The following is a 22,536-nucleotide window of genomic DNA, read 5'->3' as shown; positions in this document are numbered from 1 at the left end:
CGTCCTCCATTTAATGTTTATAGCGAGTTCTGGTCAAGCTTTCCAATACTGGAATCACAGAATGGTTACAGCATGGAGGAAGGCCATTCGGCCCGTCAAGCCCATGCCGATTCTCAGCTAGTCCCACTCCCCCGCCCTTTCCCCATAGCCCTGCAATTTTTTTTTTCTTCAGATACTTATCCAACTCCCTTTTGAAAGATAAAATTGAGTCTGCCTCCACCACCCTTTTAGACAGTGCCTTCCAGATCATAACCATACATTGCGTAAAAAAGTTTTTCCTTGCGTTGCCTTTGGTTCTTTTGCCAATCACCTTAAATCTGTGTCCTCTGGTTCGCGACCCTTCTGTCAATGGGAACAGTTTCTCTCTCTCTACTCTGTCCAGACCCCTCATGATTTTAAACACCTCTATCAAATCTCCTCTCAACCTTCTCTGCTCTAAGGAGAACAAATCCAGCTTCTCCAGTCTATCAATGTAACTTTAAGTCCCTCATTCCTGGAATCATTCTCATAAATCTATTCTGCAGCTTCACATCCTTCCTAAAGTGTGCTGCCCAGAACTGGATACAGTACTCCAGTTGGAGCCGAACCAGTTTTATGTACAGGTTCATCACATTGCTGATCATGGGAGTTTGCTTGTACGCAAATTGGCTGCTGTCTTTCCTACATTACAACAGTGGCTGTAAAGCGCTTTGGGATGTCCGCTGGTCAGGAAAGGCGCTATATAAATCTAAGTCTTTCTTTATCATAATTTTCACACTTTTGTACTCTATACCTCTATTTATGAAGCCCAGGAAACCGTAAGCCTTTTTAACTGCTTTCTCAATCTGCCCTGCCACCTTCCAACGATTTATGCACACATAACCCCAGGTATCTCTGTTCGTGCACCCCTTTAGTATGTACCCTTTAGTTTATACATTTTCTCCTCATTCTTTCTACCAAAATGCATCAATTCAATTTTGTGTGTTAAATTTCATCTGCCACGTATCCACCCATTCCACCAGCCTGTCTATGTCCTCCTGAAGTCTATCACTCCTCCTCACTGTTCACTATACTTCCAAGTTTTGTGTCATCTGCAGATTTTGAAATGGTGCCCTGTACACCAACATCCAAGACATTAATATATATCAAGAAAAGCAGTGGTCCCAGTACCGACCCCTGGAACACCACTGTAAACCTTCCTCCAGTCCGAAAAATAACCGTTCACCACTATTCTCTGTTTCCTGTCACTGAGCCAATGCCGTATCCATGCTGCCACTGCCCCTTTTATTCCATTGGCTTCAACTTTGCTGGCAAGCCTATTATATGACACTTTGTCGAATGCCTTTTGGCAATCCAGGGACACTGCATTAACAGCATTACCCTCATCAACCCTCTGTTACCTCATCAAAAAACGCGATCAAATTGGTTAAACATAAATTGTCTTTAACAAATCCATGCTGGCTTTCCTTAATTAATCCACCCCTATCCCAAGTGACTATTAATTTTGTCCTTGATTACTGTTTCTAAAAGCTTCTCCATTACCGAGGTTAAACTGACTGGCCTGTATTTGCTGGGTTTAACGTTACACCTTTTTTTGAACAGTGGTGTAAGATTTGCAATTCTCCAGCCCTCTGGCACCACTCTCGTCTCTATGGAGGATTGGAATATTATGGCCAGTATCTCCAAGATTTCCGCCCTCAATTCCCTCAGCATCCCATCCGCTCCTGGTGATTTATCTACTTTAAGTACAGCCAGCCTTTCTAATACCTCTATCAATTTTTATCCCATCAAGTGTCTCCACTACCTCCCCCTTCACTATGTCTATGGCAGCATCCTCTTCCTTGTCACCTTCCTTCATGTCAGCACAGATGGGATTGGTTCTGTGGCTACATGCTTGTTTGTTTGAACTAATATTTAATACTTGTATAGAAGAATGAAGTTGCCGCACTCGAATTATTTCCACAATTACAGTGGTGCAAAAATGCAGCAGTAAAGCAAATAAAAAGATGAACATAGAATCAGAATCTTACAGCAGAGGGAGGGCATTGGGCCCATCGTGCCTGTGGCGGCTCTTTGAAAGAGCGATCCAATTAGGCCCACTCCCCTGCTCTGTCCACATAGCCCTGCAAATATTTCCATGATGTGCTCACATATGTAACCAAGTTCTCATTGCACCTTAATGTTGAGCCTTATTGCATCCTCTTAATGAATTGTAACCATCAGCAAGCTTGTGTGTGCATATCATTTTTCTTTCAGCTACAATATAAAACCACCAATGGTCTTTTGCAGTTTAATCATTTGCACACTGTTACTCATGCAAATTGTACAGAAATAATTTTGCAACAAACATTTAAAAGGAGAAAATATTGTGTTCTTTGACTCACGTACCAGTTGTCTAGTTGCCATCGCAAGAAAGGAATCATTGAGGCTCGCAATGATCTTATTCCCACTGCATTTCAGCATCAGGAAATCCAGAACATTGGATGCACTGGAGATGTGGCGTTTCACATCTGTTGAGCAATATTATGGTCAGTAACACAAAGAAATGCAAATCAGTCATCATTTCCAGTCTCGGGCATTCTCTATAATGCGGATGAAAGTTTCAGTAGTCAGCTCCACGAAGATCATGCAAGCTTGGGTAAAAGCCTAACCTGTCCAATACAGAATGCCCGAGTTCTGGAATACTTTTCTCAGCACATTAGTCTGAAAAGCGACACATCCCACGGTTAAATGTATTAATGTTTATAGTCGTAGTAATGTTCACTAAATTGCTTTAAAACATATATTGATATCAGAGCTCATTCTTCAAAACCATCCACATGTCGGAAGTTTTTTTTCCTTCTTGCTGAAATAACATTAAATAATAAAGCTACACTGTCTACTACATTACTAACTAATCAAAGTACAGAGTGGTTTATCGATAGCTAGTACTTGCACTGAAGAGTTCAGGAGCACGGAACTCAAACGTTTTGTCTTATAATACTCCTGTGAAGCGCCTTGGGATGTTGTTAAAGGGGCTATATAAATACAAGTTGCTGTTGTTCAACAGTCAACATCATTATTTACAAATAAACAGGTTCTCTGTAAATAGGAGTGAATCAAACAACCGAAGTCAAGATAGATGGCAAATCAGGTAAGAAGTAGCTATCTGATTTTTTAAAGCTAAGAATCTAAATAATGCTGAAATCCGTAGTACACGATAATTCTGGTACACTTCATTTCAATTCTCAATCAGAAAGAACTTGCGTTAAGGAAAGAAGGAAAGTCTCCTCATATCCTCGGGACACCGCAAGGTGCTTCAGGCCAATGAATTATTTCTGAATGCAGTTACTATGCCAGATCCCACAGTGGCGCATGAAGGGAATGACCAGTTTGTCAATTTTTGCTGATATCTGTCAGTTAGGAGACCAGTGGGGCTCTCCACTCTTCTTCAAGCAGTGCCACAGGATTATTGACATCTATCAGAATCATCAAAAGAACTCATCCAAAATTCCGCACTTCTAACCATGTGATAGTCCCTCAGTACCGGTCTAGATTATGTGCTCAAATCCTGGAGTGGGGCTTGAATACACATCCTTCTGACTTACTGGTAAGCATGCTACCAACTGAGCCAAGGTGAGACTTTAATATAAAGCATTTTATGTTCATTAGGACTGGGACCAATGTCCTGGCAGGCAGGTTCACTAGTGTGGTTGGTGAGGGTTTAAACTAAACTGACGGGGACTGGGCACCGGCATACTGAAGTAGAAAAGAGGAATAAGATGCATGAAGGAGTGAGTGTGTTGGATAGTAGAGAAGGAAGTAATACCATATTAGATAGAAACAGACTAAGAAGGACTACAAGGAATACAAAGACAGGTTTAGAATGAATGTATGGAAACACACAAAGTGTGGTGAATAAGGTTGGTGAGGTACAGGCACAATTAGCCATGTGGGAATATGATGTAGTGGCAATAACGGAAACGTGGCTTAAAAATGGTGAGAACTGGGTGCTCAATATTCATGGATACAAAGTATTCAGAAAAGATAGGGAAGGAAAAAAGGGAGGTGGAGCATCAGTACTGATTAGGGAAGACATTGTAGTATTGGAAAGAGAGGATGTCCTTGAAGGGGCAAGGACAGAATCCATTTGGTTAGAGTTGAGAAGCAAAAAGGATATGATCACGCTATTGAGTGTATTGTATAGGTCTCCAAATAGTGAGCAAGAGATAGAGAAACAAATCTGCAGGGAAATCACAGAGCTGTGCAAGGACGATAGAGTGGTGATATTGGGGGGCTTTAATTACACAAATATCGATTGGGATAATGTTAGAGTAAAGGAAAAGGAGGGGGAGGAATTTCTGAAATGTGTTCAGGAGAACTTCCTTGACCAACGTGTTCTCGGCCCAACTAGAAAGGAAGCATTGCTGGATCTGGTACTGGGGAATGGAATGGGCAAAGTGGACCAAGTGTCTATGGGAGAACACTTGTGTAAGAGTGGTCATCGTATCATAAGGTTTAGATTACTAATGGAGATGAGCAAGGAACAATCTAATGTGGAATTTCTAAATTGGAAAAGTGCCAACTTCAATGGGATGAGAGGGGATCTAGCCAGGGTAAAATGGATCCAAAGATTGACAGAAAAAACTGTGACGGAATAGGTGATCTTTAAGGAGATGATGTTTCAGGTACAGGCTGGGTATGTTCCAACAAGAGAGAGAAAGGTAAGGGAACCAAAGCCAGAGCTCCTTGGATGACGAGGGAGATAAAGAATTGACGAAACAAAAAAAGTATGATGCATGTCACGTGAATTCTTCAAGTGAGAACTCGGCCAAATACAATAAGTTGAGAGAGGAAGTGAAGAGGAAAATAAGACTGGCAAAGAGAGAATATGAGAATAGAATGGTGGTTAATATAAAAGGGAACCCAAAAATCTTTTACCAGCATGTGAATAGTAAGGGGGGAGCAAGAGACGGGGTGGGGCCTATTAGGGACAACGGTGGCGATTTATGCTTACAGGTGCAGGGAAAGGCTAGAATGCTTAATGAGTACTTTGTATTGGTATTTACTAAGGAAAAGGATGCTGACAAAATATCAGGAGCAGAGATGGTACAGGTAATAGATGGGGTGAAAATTAATAGGCAGGGTGTATTGGAAAAGCTAGATATGCTTAGAGTGGATAAGTCGCCTAGTCCGGATGGCTTGCGTCCCAGGTTGCTGAGGGAAGAGGAGGTGGAGATAGCAGAAGGGCTGACCATAATCTTCCAATCTTCCCTTTTTGCAAAGGAGGTACCAGAGGATCGGAAAGTGGCAAATGTGACACCCTTGTTCAAGAAAGGGTGCAAGGATAATCCAAGTAACTACAGGCTGGTCAGTTTAACATCAGTGGGGTGTAAGGTTTTAGAAACAATAATCAGGGAAAAAAATTAACAGGCGTGTGGAGACGTTTAAGTTAATGAAGGAGAGCCGGCATTGATTTGTAAAGGCAGATCGTGTTTGACTAATCTAATTGAATTTTTTGAAGTAACAGAGAATGTTGATGAAGGGAATGCAATGGTTATGTCTATTTGGATTTTAAGAAAGCATCTGATGACGTACCACATAAAAGGCCGGTTAACAAAATTGAGGATCATGGAATAGGTGGGTCAGTGTCAGCTTGGTTAAGAAATTGGCTTAAGGACAGAAGTCGTGGTAAATGGTTATTTTTTCAGACTGGAGGATTATGGACAGTGGTGCTCCTCGAGGGTCAGTGCTAGGACCGCTTCTTGTATGTATATAAAATAAAAATGACTTGGATATTGGAATAGAGAGTAAAATTTCAAAATTTGTCAATGATACCAAACTTGGAGGTGCTGCAAACAGTGAGGATGATACCAATCGCTGCAACAGGACATAGATAGGCTGGAAGAATGAGTAGACAAGTAGAAGATGAAATTTAATAGTGAGAAGTGTGAGGTGATGCATTTTGGCAGAAGGGATGTGGAGAGACAATATAGGATGTAATGGTGCAGTTCCAAAGAGGGTGCAGAGACAGAGGGAACCTGGGGGTCAGGTGGCAGGACATATTAAGAGAGTAGTTAGCAAAGCATATGGGATCTTGGGCTTCATAAATAGGGGTATTGAGTACAAAAGCAGGGAAGTTATGCTGAACCTTTATAAAGCTCTGGTTAGGCCAGTTCTGGTCACCACACTTTAGGAAGGATTTGAAGGTCCTTGAAATGGTGCAGAGGAGATTTAACAGAATGTAATATCTCCAAGTTTGCAAATGACATTAAGTTGGGTGGCAGTGTGAGCTGTGAGGAGGATGCTAAGAGGCTGGAAGGTGACTTGGACAGGTTCGGCGAGTGGGCAAATGCATGGCAGATGCAGTATAATATAGATAAATGTGAGGTTATCCACTTTGGTGGCAAAAACACAAAGGCAAAATATTATCTGATTGGTGACAGATTAGGATAAGGGAAGGTGCAACGAGACCTGGGTGTCATGGTACATCATTGAAAGTTGGCATGCAGGTGCAGCAGGCAGTGAAGGCGGCAAATGGTATGTTGGTCTTCAAAGCGAGAGGATTTGAGTATAGGAGCAGGGAGGTCTTACTGCAGTTGTACAGGGCCTTGGTGAGGCCACACCTTGAATATTGTGTACAGTTTTGGTCTCCCAATCTGAGGAAGGACATTCTTGCTATTGAGGGAGTGTAGCGAAGGTTCACCAGACTGATTCCAGGATGGCAGGACTGACATATGAAGAAAGACTGGATCGACTAGGCTTATATTCACTGGAGTTTAGAAGAATGAGAGGGTATCTCATAGAAACATATACAATTCTGATGAGACTGGACAGGTTAGATGCAGGAAGAATGTTCCTGATGTTGGGGAAGTTCACAACCAGGGGTCACAGTCCAAGGATAAGGGGTAAGCCATTAAGTACCGAGATGAGGAGAAACTTCTTCACTCAGAGAATTGTGAATCTGTGGAATTCTCTATCACAGAAAGTTGTTGAGGCCAGTTCATTAGATATATTCAAAAGGGACTTAAATGTGACCCTTACGGCTAAAGGGATCATGGGGTACTGAAGTTGCATGATCAGCCATGATCATATTAATGGTGGTGCAGGCTCGAAGGGCCAAATGGCCTACTCTTGCACCTTTTTTCTATGTTTCTATGAGGGATTTTAGCTACAAGGTTAGGTTGGAGAAGCTGGACTTGTTCCCCCTGGTGGAAAGGAGGTTGAGGGGAGATTTGATAGAGGTGTACAAGATTATGATGGGTTTGGATGAGGTAGACAGAGATAGACTGTTCCCATTAGCTAATGGTACAAGGACTAGAGAACACAGATTTAAGGTTTTGGGCAAGAGATACAGGGGGATGTGAGGAAGAACTTTTTTACGCAGCGAGTGTAAAACCTGGAACTCACTGCTGACTAGGGTGGTGGAAGCGGAGACAATCAATGATTTCAAAATTAATTGGATAGGCACTTGAAGGAAATAAATTTGCAGGGCTGCGGGGATAGAGCGAGAGAATGGGACTGACTGCATTGCTCTAGAGAGCTGGCAAGGACTCGATGGGCCGAATGGCCTCCTGTGCCATAGAAACATAGAAAATAGGTGCAGGAGCAGGCCATTCAGCCCTTCTAGCCTGCACCGCCATTCAATGAGTTCATGGCTGAACATGAAACTTCAGTACCCCCTTCCTGCTTTCACGCCATACCCCTTGATCCCCCGAGTAGTAAGGACTTCATCTAACTCTGTTTTGAATATATTTAGTGAATTGGTCTCAACTACTTTCTGTGGTAGAGAATTCCACAGGTTCACCACTCTCTGGGTGAAGAAGTTTCTCCTTATCTCGGTCCTAAATGGCTTACCCCTTATCCTTAGACTGTGACCCCTGGTTCTGGACTTCCCCAACATTGGGAACATTCTTCCTGCATCCAACCTGTAACTATGACTCTATTCTGTTAGCCATTTAGTAATTAATTCACGTTCACGAGTTCTGAATGCTTTAAGTGAAGCTTTGAATGCTAGAACTCAACTCAAAACACCCAATGTCAAGAGGTGCGGTCTTTCAGATGAGATGTTCAACTGAGGCCCAGTAGGCCCTCTCAAGTGGACATAAACGATCCCGCGGCACTGGTCAATGAAGAGCAGGGGAGTTCTCGCAGTGGCCTGGCCAATATTTATCCTCAAACAAATTTCATTGAAAACAGATTATCTGATCATTTTATCTCTCTGCTGTTTGTGGGACCTTGCTGTGTACAAAGTGGCTGCTACATTTCCTTACATTTCAACAGGGACTGCACGTCATAAGTGCTTCATCAGCTGTGAAGCACTGTGGGACATCCTGAGGATGTGAAAGGCGCTATATAAATGAAAGTTCTTTTTTAAAGAAAGTTAATTCTGCTGTAAAATCCAAAGAAGGAACTATCGTGTTGAAAGGGTAAAATGCTACTGTAAGTGAGCCCAGATTGTTGGATCCAAATATGGCAGTAGTTAATGATTGCAGTGATGTGTATTTACTTGAATCTTTTACTTTACATTTGGGATAAAAAACCAACTTTTACAAAGTATCTGAAATTAAACAAGTCTGGTACATTCCAATCAGGAAATATGATGAGTGCTAGCCACATTTTGCAGGCAGTTTCTCAGCTGCTGCTCAAAGAATTTGCAGAGTCCATATCTAGCTCAAATTTACAGGGGCAATCACTTGGATGCTGCTCTCAATACTTTTTATTTTACGCCATTTCCATTTCAATTTAGGCCCATTTGAACAGGAGTTGAGAGTGTGAAACCTATGGTACATACAGTTGAGAAGGATCTCTCTTGCGTGACGGAGAGACAAGATATCATTCCCCTTCAGCTGCAGATAGCACCAGGAGAGAAGGTGGCCCTGCAACGCCCACAGCAGATTGACGAGAACGGCTTCATTCTTCCCAAACGAGCTGTTGACGACCATCAACTCACACTGAAAGCAACAAGCACAAAGACCCATCAACATGCGTGCATTTTAAGGCAAGCCGCTTCGATATCGCACCAAGACTCACGCCAGTGGCACCGGCTCCCAATGCAAGGGTCTGCGCAGCCAACTGCAGCCTGGATGTAAACTTGCCGGAACTCGCTGAGGCTGGGAGCCTGGGAGACCCAATAGAAATGGATTTTCCCCGTTGTTGGCCAGAGTAATTCCCAACAGCTGGCTGTGCCAGACCCTGGGAAGCAGATGCCAATTGCAAGGGCCTTAGTGTCATGAAAACAGGAGTGGGGCACTACAAAACAAAATACAGAAATTCTGATCACTCACACAAATCTTTCAAACTTCTGTGACTAATTAAAGCCATTTGTACCCCACCCATTTCTGAAAGAAACCTCAAGTCTGAACATACACGGAGTACATTTTTAAAAACCTGAAACTCTGAACATCCATGTAACTTAGTCAGGTTCTCCACAGATGGAAGATTAAAACATCCCCATCATGCGATTGTGCAGCTCCTAATCAGACCCTGGAGCACATCACTGAGCACTGCCCTCAGAGGAAAGTTGCAGGCAGCCTATAAGAGATCCACGCTGTTACACCGGAAGCTTTGGCCTGGATATCCAACTTAGCTATTGATTTGCTTTGCTACAACCATACGAAAGTAATAGTAGCAGTAATCAGGTCTGCATGGTGTCAACTGCAGGTTTTCAGAGATAAATCATCATGCATGATGCCTTAATTAAATGATAGACACTTTTACATGATGCAGCTGCAAGTGTGATTGTACACCTTTTGAGTGCGCACAAACAATTTAAACTGCATTGGGCAGCACACATGCACATGCGTTCATCTTTCTAAGCACGACCCCAGATCCCATCTGCAAGTTTTCCCACAATGGATTTGAGAGAGGCATTAATTTTCCCTTCATGGAACTCTATCCAATACAAAAGACATGGAAACAATACTCAACTGTTGTGCATTCAAGCTATAATTTGTGTAAACACAGCCCGAGGCCACCTGTGTTGGGAGTGCAGTTTATTCCTATTAATCTACAGAGTGATTATGTGCGCGAACATTTGTGTTCCCTTCTGCGCATGCGCGGGGTGGATTCCGGCCCTTTTTCTGCATGCACTCTCGATCCGGTCACACATGCACAGTGCGATATATGAGTAAGCCGGAAGTGGGGCCGAACCACGTTACGGAGCCCATTGCTGCTCAAGCCCGAGCCTGCTACTGGGGCTTTTGGATTATCTCCAGGTCTTTTGCCTAGAATCATCATCGTCATAGACAGTCCCTCAGAATCGAGGAAGACCTGCGTCCACTCTTAAAATGAGTCTTTAGGTGGCTGTACAGTCCAATATGAGAGCCACAGTCCCTGTCACAGGTGGGACAAATAGCCGTTGAGGGAAGGGGTGGGTGGGAAACGTTTGCTGCACGCACTTTCCGCTACCTGCGCTTGGTTTCTGCATGCTCTCGGCAATGAGACTCGAGGTGGTCAGTGTCCTCTACTTAGGGTGATCTTTGGCCAGGGACTCCCAGGTGTCGGTCGGGGATGTTGCACTTTTTCAGGGAGGCTTTGTAACATTTCCTCTGCCCACCTTTGGCTCGTTTGCCGTGAAGGAATTCAGAGTAGAGCGCTTGCTTTGGGAGTCTCGTGTCTGGCATGCGAATGATGATCAACTCCGCTGGGTAGGCCACAAGTGTGGTCAGTGCTTCAATGCTGGAGATGTTAGCCTCTGTCCTCCCAGGGGATTTGTACTCCCCGCTGGAGTGGAACTAAACTACAGAACCAGTGGGAAGCTGCTCAACCTTCGCCGTCTCCAGGCCAGGTCCAAGACCACCCCAACCTCTGTCGTCGAGCTACAGTTTACGGCTGAAGAGGCTGAACTCCAGGATATAGTTGACGTATTTACTGAGACGTACGAAAGCATGGGCCTTACGCTAAACATCCGTAAGACAAAGATCCTCCACCAGCCTGTCCTCGCCGCACAGCACTGCCCACCAGTCATCAAGATCCACGGCGCAGCGCTGGACACCGTGGACCACTTCCCATACCTCAGGAGCCTCTTATCAACAAGAGCAGACATTGACGACGAGATTCAGCACCGCCTCCAGTGCAGCCTTCGGCCGCCTGAGGAAAAGAGTGTTTGAAGATCAGGCCCTCAAAACTGCCACTAAGCTCATGGTCTACAGGACTGTAGTAATACCCACTCTCCGTATGGCTCAGAGACATTGACCATGTACAGTAGATACCTCAAGTCGCTGGAGAAATACCAACAACGATGCCTGCCTAGAATATCGCTGAGATTATCTACATGAACATTTTCACGGGCTTCTGAGAGAGGAAATCGGAGGTGGGGGAAGAGAGAAAGAGTGGGGCAGAGGTAGAGCGAGCGAGGGCGGGCACAGAGAGGGGGAGAAAGCCACAGAGAGCGAGCGAGCGCGAGTGGGACAGAGAGAGAGACTGGGGGAGAGGGGCACAGAAAGAGTGGCAGGAGGCAGAGCGAGGGGAGGCAGAGCGAGGGGATGGGGTGATGGATCGGAGGGGAGAAAGAGCGGGAAGAGAGAGAGAGAGAGAGAGAGAGAGAGAGAGAGAGAGAGAGAACAGGAAGAGGTCAGGAATTTGGTCGGGGGTGGGGAGGTAAGAACATGGACAGCACTGTGGGGATGGGAAGAATGTGATCCAGGGCTAAAGAGGAGGGAGGATTGAGCGAGAGAGCGTGATCCAGATGGTAAGGTGGATCACCTTCTTCGAACCCCACCCACTTTACACCTGCACCACATTCTCCCTCTCCTCTCTCTACACCTGCTGGATTTCTTGGAAAGCTCGGTGCGTGTGGCAAGTGACATCATTCGACGGTGGTGGGGGGTGTGGGGAAAGAGATCAAACACGTGAGCAGTGGGGGCAGGAACTTGTTTGGATGGGGTGGGAGAAGATCGTAACTCGCGAGTGAGCCCTGCATGTTCCAAGTGAGCTCGGTTCTGTCTGCAGTCAGAATGGCTCGAATTACAGTTTGCAAAGTCAATGGTCACGTAGGCTGGGCAGTTCTAATTACACATTCCAGAGAAACTGCTGGGTGTGTCTTATTCTCCAAGGCGACCAATTAGCAATCAAGTCTTGTGATCAAGGGGACCCAATCAGAGCTTTAGGTGTTGCAAACTAACACGTCCATTAATTTAGGTGAAAAGAATTTACTTTACAGAATCTGTTTGAATTTAAGGCTCAACAGGGCACTAATTGCTTCTGCCTGGAGTGTCCATGGCTGCTTGTGTGGCATAAACAGGATTGCCATCTTGCGGACTGGTGTCGAGGTGAAGGAGATGGGAACACTGCAGTTTGTGTATTAAAGGCCATAACTTGTATTTTATTCTTTCTCCATTTCGTACGTGAACTCGAGGCTTTTAATCCACTAGAATGTTTATTTTAAACTAAGCCATAACATTGATTTGGATCTGCTTTCAGACCCATCATTCTTTTTCCCTCCCAAAAAAGAATTATTAGATGCTGACTGCATCAACAATTTCCTCGTTTCTAACACAGTATCTCACTCAGCCCTGAATAGCAATTCAGTAATTCATTCAGATTAGTGCATTTATTTTTTTTTTTTTAAATCAATTTGAATGGTACTTGAAACAAGTTGCAGTTCTATCCAAAAATTTATCAAGCATGCCTATTTTTCTCATTAAAAATTCAGGAATGGTTGGCAAATCTACATCAGCAATCCATTTGGAATCTGATCATGAAATGTTGCTTTCCCTTATAAAGTCTCTTGCTGAGGTGCATCCAAGTCAACCAGAGCCATTTGTCAGAACATTAAAAAGGAGGCCATGAAAATGGAGTAGAATACACACCTTTCCATCTCAAGTCATTGTGCTGAGAACCTATTTACCTGCCCTCCCTACGAGCACCAACTCAATCGTCGGGTTAAGCCTCCCTGCACGGGGCACCTTCTCCTGACTTATTCCATCTCTGCTAGCTCGTGCTTACCAATAAAGTACAGGAAGTATCAAAGATTGACACAGGCCCTTTTTAATTCTTTGAGCATTGCCACTTCTGGAACTAATGACACAAATCAATAAAGCAGTTTGAAACAGACTTAATGGAATACGAGCTTCATTAAATTGTGAACTATGTTCCCTTACTGATAGCCCAAATAGCACACTGGCTTTTCACACAGAAACGCCTACTCTGTTTCAATGACCAAGTGCAGGATGTCCATTTTGTTTGTCTTTCAACCGTCAACTCAATTGCACAAAGCTGCCCCTCAGCAGTATACTGTGCTGATGACTACAGCCAGTGCACTTTCAACACTGGATCCACATTAAAATCTTCCCTGGAGATCTGACACTGGTGCAGAGGCATGGATGACCTGAAGCACGCCCACCACATGATAAGACTCCTTTTCCCATATTACTAGTATGTAATAAGTAGAAGTGTGCTTGAAGGACAATATTCACACCCTGTGACGAGTCAGTCAGAGCCTGATTAAGCCAATGCTGGAGGTAAGGACAGTAGTCCAATGGTGACGATTTCAGAAAGGACCAGGCGCTCTCTGCAGTGTGAGCAACAGCCCAGTCAGCCCAGACTACAGCATGCCAAAGGAAACAATCACCAATTAAAACTCTTCTCCATCCAGCTTTGCGAATGTCATTTATTAACTTTTATTCAACTGGAAGTCTGTGAATGGAAAACAATCAGTTTCTACCTGTAACACTAACGAGAATCAAACTAACTGCAATAAAAGTAACACTCTCGACATTGTAAGGGATGGGCTTACCATACAGTATCAGTAGAATTACTCATGGCTATCTATTCAAGGGAAGAAAGTTTTAAACTGATACTGAACAAGGCTTTCATTTTGGGCTTCCCCAACTTCATCATCTGACGAACACAGGGCAACTATGATAGAAAGTGAAGAATCATTCAAAAATGAAAAGGTTAGATGAAATAAACATTGGTTTGTCTATTTTGTGGTGCAACAACAATACCAAACAAGCTCAGATAACAGCATATTTGGTATGCAGATATATTTATCTAGTGACTCAGATGACTCACATTTTTCCTGCAAAATTTTGCAGTTCTGTATTCTCGCCATGCCACAACACCAACTGTTGATTGTACAACACAAGAACTGGTTCAATATCCAATGTAAAAACAGTTTCAACCCATTATCGCGCTGGTTTTTACACACCATACAGACTTGTGTGTGCATAATAACTTGCCAAAATTAAGTTCTGGATCCAATTCAAAGTTTTAGTTAGCATGTTGCGCATTGGCTAGTACGTGTTGAAATTACTGGAGTTGATGGCTTATTCTGTGTAGGATTTGACGGAAATGAATGCAAAACATTGCATCGTGTTAAAGATGAAAGTTTAAAAACAATGGATAAGATAGAAAGATATAGGATGCTCCGACCACAGGCCGATCATACATCGGGTAAACGAGCTAATCTCCCAAAACACAACTCAAGTGGGAAATAGCTCTCAGATGTACAATGATTCCAATGAATAAGCAAAAGTTGGGATAGGTCTGTAGGCTCAAGTCTGGAAAACTATTCTTCCTGAGATGTAAACAATTGGAGAATAAATATCAATAGAATCATTAAAGCACGCAAGGCAGCCACATTTGGCCCATTGAGTCCATGCCGGCTCTCTGCAAGAGCACTTCAGCTATTCCCACTCCCCTGCCCTTTCACTAGGTTGATTCCAGAGATGAGGGGGTTGACTTATGAAGATAGGTTGAGTAGGTTGGGCTATTTACCCATGGGCACAACACTGCTGAGCCTGATCTTGCCCTCACCTGAATTCGACAAGTGTGTAAAAGTCGGATAGCCAGGAGGTGAAGGATAGAATACTGGAGCCTATTCTTCAGAATATACAATCATAGAATGGTGACAGCACGGAAGGCAGCCCGTCAAGCCCATGCGGCTCTCTGCAAGATCACCTCGGCTAATCCCACTCCCTGTCCTTTCCCCGTAGCCTTGCAAAGACATTTATTTCAGTTACATATCCAATTCCCTTTTGAAAGCTGCGATTGAATCTGCTTCCTTTCAGGAAGTGCATTCCAGATCCTAACCACTAGCTGCGTAAAAAGGTTTTTTCTTATGTTGCCTTTGGTTCTTTTGCCAATCACCTTAAATCTGTGTCCTCTGCTTCTCGTCCCCTCCCCCAATGGGAACAGTTTCTCTCCATCTACTCTGTCCAGACCCCTCATGATTTTGAACACCTCGATCAAATCTCCTCTCAATCTTCTCTGCTCTAGGGAGAGCAACCCCAGTCTATCCACGTAACTGAAGTCCCTCATCCCTGGAATCATTCTTGTAAATCTCCTCTGTACCCTCTCCAAGGCCTTCACATCCTTCCTAAAGTGCGGTGCCCAGAATTGGATACAATACTCCAGTTAAGTGATTTACACAGGTTCATCATAATACCCACACTTTTTCAACTGCTTGCTCAACCTGCCCTGCTACCTTTAACGATTTGTGCACATATACACCTAGATCTGTCTGTTCGTACCGCACCCCCCCCCTTTTAGGATTGTACCCGTTAGTTTATATTTCATCTCCTCATTCTTTCTAGCAAAATGCATCACTTAACATGTTCCTGCAGTAAATTTCATCTGCCATGTGTCCACCCATTCCACCAGCCCATCTATGTCCTCGTAAAGTCTAGCATTATCCTTCACTATACTTTCAAGTTTTGTGTCCTCTGCAAATTTTGAAATTGTGCCCTATACCCCCACATGATAGTCATTAATATACATCAAAAAAGCAGCGGCCCTAGAACCACTGTATACCTTCCTCCAAAAAACAACCGTTCACCACTAGCCAATGTCGTATGCATGCTGCCACTGTCCCTTTTATTCCATGGGCTTCAACTTTGCTGGCAAGCCTATTACGTGGCGCTTTGTCGAACACCTTTTAGAAATCCATGTACACGTCAACTGCATTGACCTCATTAATCCTCCGTTACCTCGATCAAGTTGGTTAAACACGATTTGCCTTTAGCAAATCTGTGCTGGCTTTCCTTAATTAATCCACACTTATCCAAGTAATTGTTAATTCTGTCCCCGATTATTGTTTCTAAAAGCTTCCCCACTACCGAGGTTAAACTGACTGGTCTGTATTTGCTGGGTTTATCCTTACACCCTTTTTTGAAGAAGGGTGCATGTAACTTTTGCAATTCTCAGTCCTCTGGCACCTCTCCCATTTCGAAGGAGGATTGGAAGATTATGACCTGTATCTCTGCGATTTCTTCCTTCACTTCCCTCAGTGTCCTTGTATGCATCCCATCCGGTCCTGGTGACTTATCTACTTTAAGTACAGCCAGCCTTTCTATTACCTCGTCTTTATTCATTTTTATCCCATCCAGAGCTCCACTCTCTCCTCCTTCACTATGTCTATGGCAGCATCTTCTTCCTTGGTAAAGACAGATGCAAAGTTCTCATTTAGTACCTCAGCCATACCCTCTGCCTCCATGCGTAGGTCTCCATTTTGGTCCCAAGTCGGCCCCACTCCTTTTACTATTTATAAGCCTATGGAAGACTTTTGGATTCCCTTTTATGTTGGCTGCCATTCTATTCTCATACCCTCTCTTTGCCCCTCTTATTTTTTTTTCACTTCCCCTCTGACCTTTCTATATTTAGCCTGGTTTTCAGATGTATTCTCAACCTGACATCTGTCATACGTGCTCTTTTTCTGCTTCATCTTACTCTATCTCTTTCGCCATCTAGGGAGCTCTCTGACTTTAGTTGCCCTGCCTCTTCCACCCCCCAAACCCCCCTTCATAGGAATGTACCCGAACTATTTCCTCTTTAAAGGGCAGCCCATTGTTCCACTAGTTGTGTCTGCCAATCTTTGATTTCAATTTACTCGGGCCAGATCCGTTCTCATCCTACTGAAATTGGTCTTCCTCCAATTAAGTATGTTTTACTCTAGATTGCTCCCTGTCCTTTTCCATCGCTAATCTAAATCTTATGATATTATGAATTAACAAAATCAAGAAAAGCAATGAAGAGGTGCAGATTGGCAGGATTAAAAAAAAGCGGCAGATCGTTCAGGTGGAAGGACTTGTGTTCTCTCGGAGGAAAGCGAGCGATAGGCCGTATGCAAGGTTGTGCTAAATTCATTAAAATGAACAAAATTAGAAACTAGAGACACTACAAATTATGTTGCCCTCTGTTCTGGAGTCACACAGAAACCTAAACATGGCCTTGTAATTTGCATGCAAATAAGTAGAATTAATATTTGGTTAAACATTTGGTTTTGTAATACTTGGCTGGCATTACAACAGAAAAGATGAGTCATTCTACTGATACTATGAGCCCATCCCTTATTATGCTGAGAGTTTTGTAGGCAGCATTATGTAACACTGAGCTCTTTTACCTACAGTTCCGTTTCAAGAACCTCAGAGAAACTGCACTGAATACCTGCAGCTACGGTTCCGCAGCACAAACAAGACGATGCAGAGATGACTGGTTGGAAAGGTATTCTCAACATATGCAATGAACAGGAATTGAGAAAAATCTGTCAAAGAGTAGACAAGGAATATCCAGAGCATGGCTCGAGATACAGTCAAAGAGAGCTGATCAAGAAGATCATCGAGAACACCATCTCCTCCAAGCAACTGTTATCCTACAAGGGTCTGACAAGAAATCTGCTATACACGTATTTTGAGATATAATCATGTAATTGTTGACCAGGGGACTGAAAAGAAAGATCTTGCAATCATCATACAAAATCTCTGGGGTGCAAGTCAGACAAATGATGTATCAAGAATCCGGAGCTATGAAAGCAAGGAATGCAGAAAAATATTGAAACTCCTTTCTAAACAATCAATCCAAAAATTATGCGCAGATTTACACACAGCAAAGAATCAAATGAATGAGAGAACAACTTTGCTATTACGGATTCCACAAGTAAGCTGGCTCCTAAAGAAAAAGTTTGTAACTACAGGCAACTTGAACAATTATCTGATAGATGCGAAGGGAGAATTAAATCAGTCCATGCGCAAAGGATTAATAGTTAAAGCAGTAATGAATCACATTAAATTGCAACATAACCGAAGAAACTGCCAACAAACACTCGACCAAGCGAGTGCCGTGGCTGGTCCCTCAAGTGCAGCATCAAACCATGGTGCACGAGGAATGGAGATAACATGCAGAAAGTTTAAACCAATGATGAAAAGAAAGACAACTATTAATCAGTATGGGATATGGGAATAAGGTGGGAAAGTGGAGTTGATACACAAGTTCAGCCATGACCTTATTGAATGGCGAGCAGAGCAGGCTTGAGGGGCCATGTATCCGACTCCTGCTCCTATTTCTTATGTTCTTATTCGGGTGCATTCTTTCTGAAAAGAAAATTAGACTGCAAGATTTTCTACTAAATAAGCTCCGCAATTCACAACTGGATTACATTACAGCAAGATTAATACCGATCTTATGGATTTCGACAGCCATAGGATTGAAACTTATGATAGATGGCAAGGAAAATGAAATTACCAACAGAAGGTTGTCGTTTAATTATGGACATTCGATGTATTTCCAAACGTGCGGAAATAGAAAACATTCTTCTAGTACCGAGAGTACAGAGGAAGCAGGTGGCATTCAACTGGATTTTGTGCTCTTTCAGCCGCAACTAATAACAATGAGAAAGTGGAGTCACTTGAAATACTGTCGTTAGTTTTTTGTATTAATCTTTAACTTTTGTGTAATCAGGAGCAAAGAATCGTTTAATTTCTCATTCACTCACTGCGTGCAGACGTTGAACTGGGGTATCCTAATGGTCAATAGGTAGGCTTTGTTTTCCACTGCTATACAGTGTGTGAAAACACAAAATTTAATGAAAACAAAGGAATATTTTCCACATGCCTTGTCTGGCTATCAATATTTCAAAAGGGACAAGACAGCCGCCTCGCTTTCCACTACTATCTACCATCTCAGCTCTGAAGTATGTGTGTAATATCATTTTATAAATTACTGATTAATAAGCTCAGGGGCAATAAAATAACAGCTGCAGGCACTAAAAGTCTCCACTGGCTCGGATTCTGCAGTAGAAATAATCAGCACTCACCGTTATTGAGTAAATCCGACAGTAACATCCGGCGTCCAAACATGCGCAGTTAAACACGGAAATCAGGAAGTTGTCTTGCCCCTCCAGAAGCTGCGCTACAACAGTATCTCACCGAGAGACTCGGTATTGAAACACAGGGAACACGTGAAGTTGCTGTACTTGCATGATAGATACTCACTAAAAAAAAAGTTAGGGCTTGTCCGTTCAAGTGTAAGTGAATTTTTAATGGCGTGGTAAGTCTTAATTACTACCAAAGAACCTTTCTGGCACTGAAAATTAACTTTTACAAGTGTGTAGTCTCATTCCTTCAGAATTTAATTATTGTTGGAGATTTTATGCAAGTAATTTTATTAGTAAACTTTTTCCTTTGTCTTTTATCTCTCTCTCAATCCCATCTTTCTTTCCTTCTCTATTCCGCTTTCTATACATGATTTGGCAATGAATTAACTATTCTAACTTACACTTCCTGGATCAGGGTGTTGCGCTAAAACAGCTTTCTAATCACAGTAAGTTCCAGTGCAAAACTCATCAGAAAGTCCGTTCTCGTTCACCGCTGACCGCAAAATCCAGCCCATAATGATGTTAAAAAGTGATTAAAAACTACATGCTGTGAAGTTATCGATGTCCCACAACTTCACACACATCTGCTGGCCGCTAAATTCACATCTTCATTCTTGTGCCTTTTTGCTATTACAACCACCTCCTCAAAAAAACGTCAGAACAGATTTCACTCATTTTATAAACTGTTTCGTAGCTTGGTCCACTGCACATTTTGCCATTGCAAATTAAAGAATCATCATCAGTGATTGCCACAATGGCACAACTTGGGAATTTTGATTTGCTTTTACATTCTGTAGTGAAGCCTTGCAACTTCGATTCAAAGAATTGGGATTAATAACGGGGTTTAAGCTTTGAATGTTTTAGTAGATTTAAAAAGTCGCTGAAGAGAAAAATTACAGATCAACTGAGGCCTCACTGCATGGTCTGAGTCAAGTGGGCACTTTGAGATCTGTAGTCCTGTCATCATCATAGGCAGGCCCTCGCAATCGAGAAAGACTTGCTTCCACTCTTAAAATTAGTCCTTAGGTGGCTGAACAGCCCAATACGAGAACCACAGTCCCTGTCACAGGTGGGACAGACATCGTTGAGGGAAGGGGACTGGTTTGCCGCACGCTCTTTCCGCTGCCTGCGCTTGATTTCTGCATGCTCTCGGCGATGAGACTCGAGGAGCTCAGTGCTCTCCCCGATGCTCTTCCTCCACTTAGGGTGGTCTTTGGCCAGGGACTCCCAAGGTGTCAATGGGGATGTTGCACTGTACTGTTGCAGTAAACATTGTACTGTTTGGGTAATGGACTTTTTGATATCTGGATTGCTGCATCACACTGAGAATTGAGTGGTGTGTACTTTAAAAAAAACTCAGTCTAATTAATAAAAGTGGTATTGTGAACTAGTTCTATTGATAACTGCGATGATACAATTCTTCAAGAATAAACCAAGACTACAATATTGGGGGGTCGGAAGTGGAACATGGAAGACGCCAAGTACACAGCGTTCTGGAATATCATCACAATATCCTTTTAAAAGAACATTTTCTTTAAGTCACTATTAAATTAAATCAGGTGCATTTCCTCAATGCCAGAAACTACAGTCCCTTTTAGTCTATCTAGTCAGCAGATCCTGCAAAAGTAGCAGCGACTCCCCATAGATTCTCTAAACGTTAGACTCTTCGACCTGCATTCACCCCTCGCAAAATTAGTAGAAAAACTGGGAGATTCTGAGAACATAAACCTCCCAGCAGGGTTGCAGCAAAGCAGTGCCAAAGCACCCATCATCCTGAGCGGTCAAGACATGATACCACTCCGGGGCTGACGAACTGCAGATGTCCACGAGTGACCCTCATGTTAGCCCGAAAGGTGCTCACTACATTAGTGCAATAATTTCTAATTTTTCCCGATATGTCCAGAGAGTAGCAGAGACAGAGTCAAGACAGGTCACCTTTTGGGGACCAGTTATGGGTTTAAACCTAAAATCAGAAGGCTTAAATATAACACATCAGAAACCGATTCCATTCCAGTGCAGCTAAATTCCTGCATGCCTACAGAATATAATTGTCATCAACACGTATTATATTCTCCAGTAACTACTCGTGAATTCCATTAGCTACACCATTCAATGTGTGAACTTTAAAGGAATGGATTTTGCCAAAGTCTAAATCCCAAAGGAAACGGGGGCGGGGGATGGAGGGGAGAGTGGTGGAGGTGGGGGGGGGGGGGGGGGGGAGTGGGGGGGAGAAACCCAGGGCGGGGGCAGGAGGGGCCACATTGCAGCGGAGGTCTGGGGGAGCGAAGTGTGTTGGAGGGGCGGGCCTCGGGGCTCTGTGCCTCGGTGCGGGGAGTGTTCAGAGTGGGGTGGATGGGTTGACTGCGCAGATGGCGGTTGGTGGATGTGGTGTGGTTGGCGTCGTGGGGGCGTGGCCAGGGGCTCGACATCCGGGGGTGTTCGGCATTTGGGAAGGATTCTAACTGGACGGGGCAGGTTGGGTGCGGGGGGAATGTTCCCGGTGTTGGGTGGGTCCGGAGTCGGGGGGGGCGGGGGGGTGGCACGCTCTTGGGATGGGGGGGTGGGGTGGGCTGTTTGGGGCTGGGATTGGGAGAGACTTCTTCACTCGGGGAGTTGTTGGCCTGTGGGGTTCCCTGCCGCGGAGAGTTGTTGATGCCAGTTCATTAGGTGTGTTCGGGAGGGAGTTGGATGTGGTCCTTGCGGCTGGGGGGGGTCAGGAGGGTGTGGAGGGGGCGTGGGGGGGAGGTGCTAGGGTGCGTGATCAGCCATGATCTTGTTGAATGGCGGTGCAGGCTGGAAGGGCTGAATGGCCTACACCTGCACCTATTTTCTATGTTTCTATGAAACAAGACAAATTTGCCGAGATCAACTAAACGCTTTCATGCAGTGAAGGCTGAGTGCCCTATGCACATTAACTAAGTTACTTCCTTTCAAAGGTGGCAGACACAATTTCCTAAGACAAATGAAGCTTAAAAAGAACCTTAGCCAAAAGATGGGTAAAGGAAGAAGTGCCTTATCAAATCAGAAACGGTGCATCTCTCACCAACAACGAGAGGAGAGCTGGCAGGGTATTTGGTGAACGAAAACCAAGCTCACAACACATTAATTAAATTTCCTGAGAAGCAGATTCAAATGTCACATAGGAGTAGCCTCAGGAATGCAAGGCTGCAATTCATGGGCACCCTTCATAAACCAGGATACACCATGGGGCACCCTACCACCACCTCTGTCATTTCTAGCCAGCAGGTCATAAAGACATCAAGTGGACTCTCGAGAATTCAAATTGTGTCCTTGAATCCCACCTCCAGATAGTTCCGTTGGTTGGATCAGCAACTGATTCTACGAGTGGAAGCCCATTTGTGTAACTCATTCTAATGCATCCCTGCCCCAACTTACCTCGATGTTGGGTTAATACAACATGCTCTGAATACAGCCTTTGAAATGACTCAAAGCAAACTACAACTTTGAGTCACATGGAGGATCGC

At 43.8% G+C, this 22,536-nt stretch overlaps 1 protein-coding gene across 4 annotated transcripts in view; it reads right to left on the bottom strand.

The window, feature by feature from the left end:
- The window catches only part of zzef1 (zinc finger, ZZ-type with EF hand domain 1), a 254,920-nt gene that overhangs the window by 137,168 nt on the left and 95,216 nt on the right, over positions 1 to 22,536 (bottom strand). For all 4 annotated transcript variants that reach the window (XM_070857376.1, XM_070857378.1, XM_070857379.1 and 1 more), the window contains exons 19-20: positions 8,753 to 8,912; positions 2,368 to 2,489 (exon numbers count right to left, since the gene is read on the bottom strand). In XM_070857376.1, coding sequence (XP_070713477.1) covers positions 2,368 to 2,489; positions 8,753 to 8,912 — 282 coding nt within the window. The remainder of the gene's footprint in view (positions 1 to 2,367; positions 2,490 to 8,752; positions 8,913 to 22,536) is intronic.

The sequence above is a fragment of the Pristiophorus japonicus genome, chromosome 16 (genome assembly GCF_044704955.1).
Source record: "Pristiophorus japonicus isolate sPriJap1 chromosome 16, sPriJap1.hap1, whole genome shotgun sequence".
Classification (NCBI taxonomy): domain Eukaryota; kingdom Metazoa; phylum Chordata; class Chondrichthyes; family Pristiophoridae; genus Pristiophorus; species Pristiophorus japonicus.
Note: the sequence above shows the minus strand (reverse complement) of the source record. Positions and strands in the feature narration are given on the sequence as shown.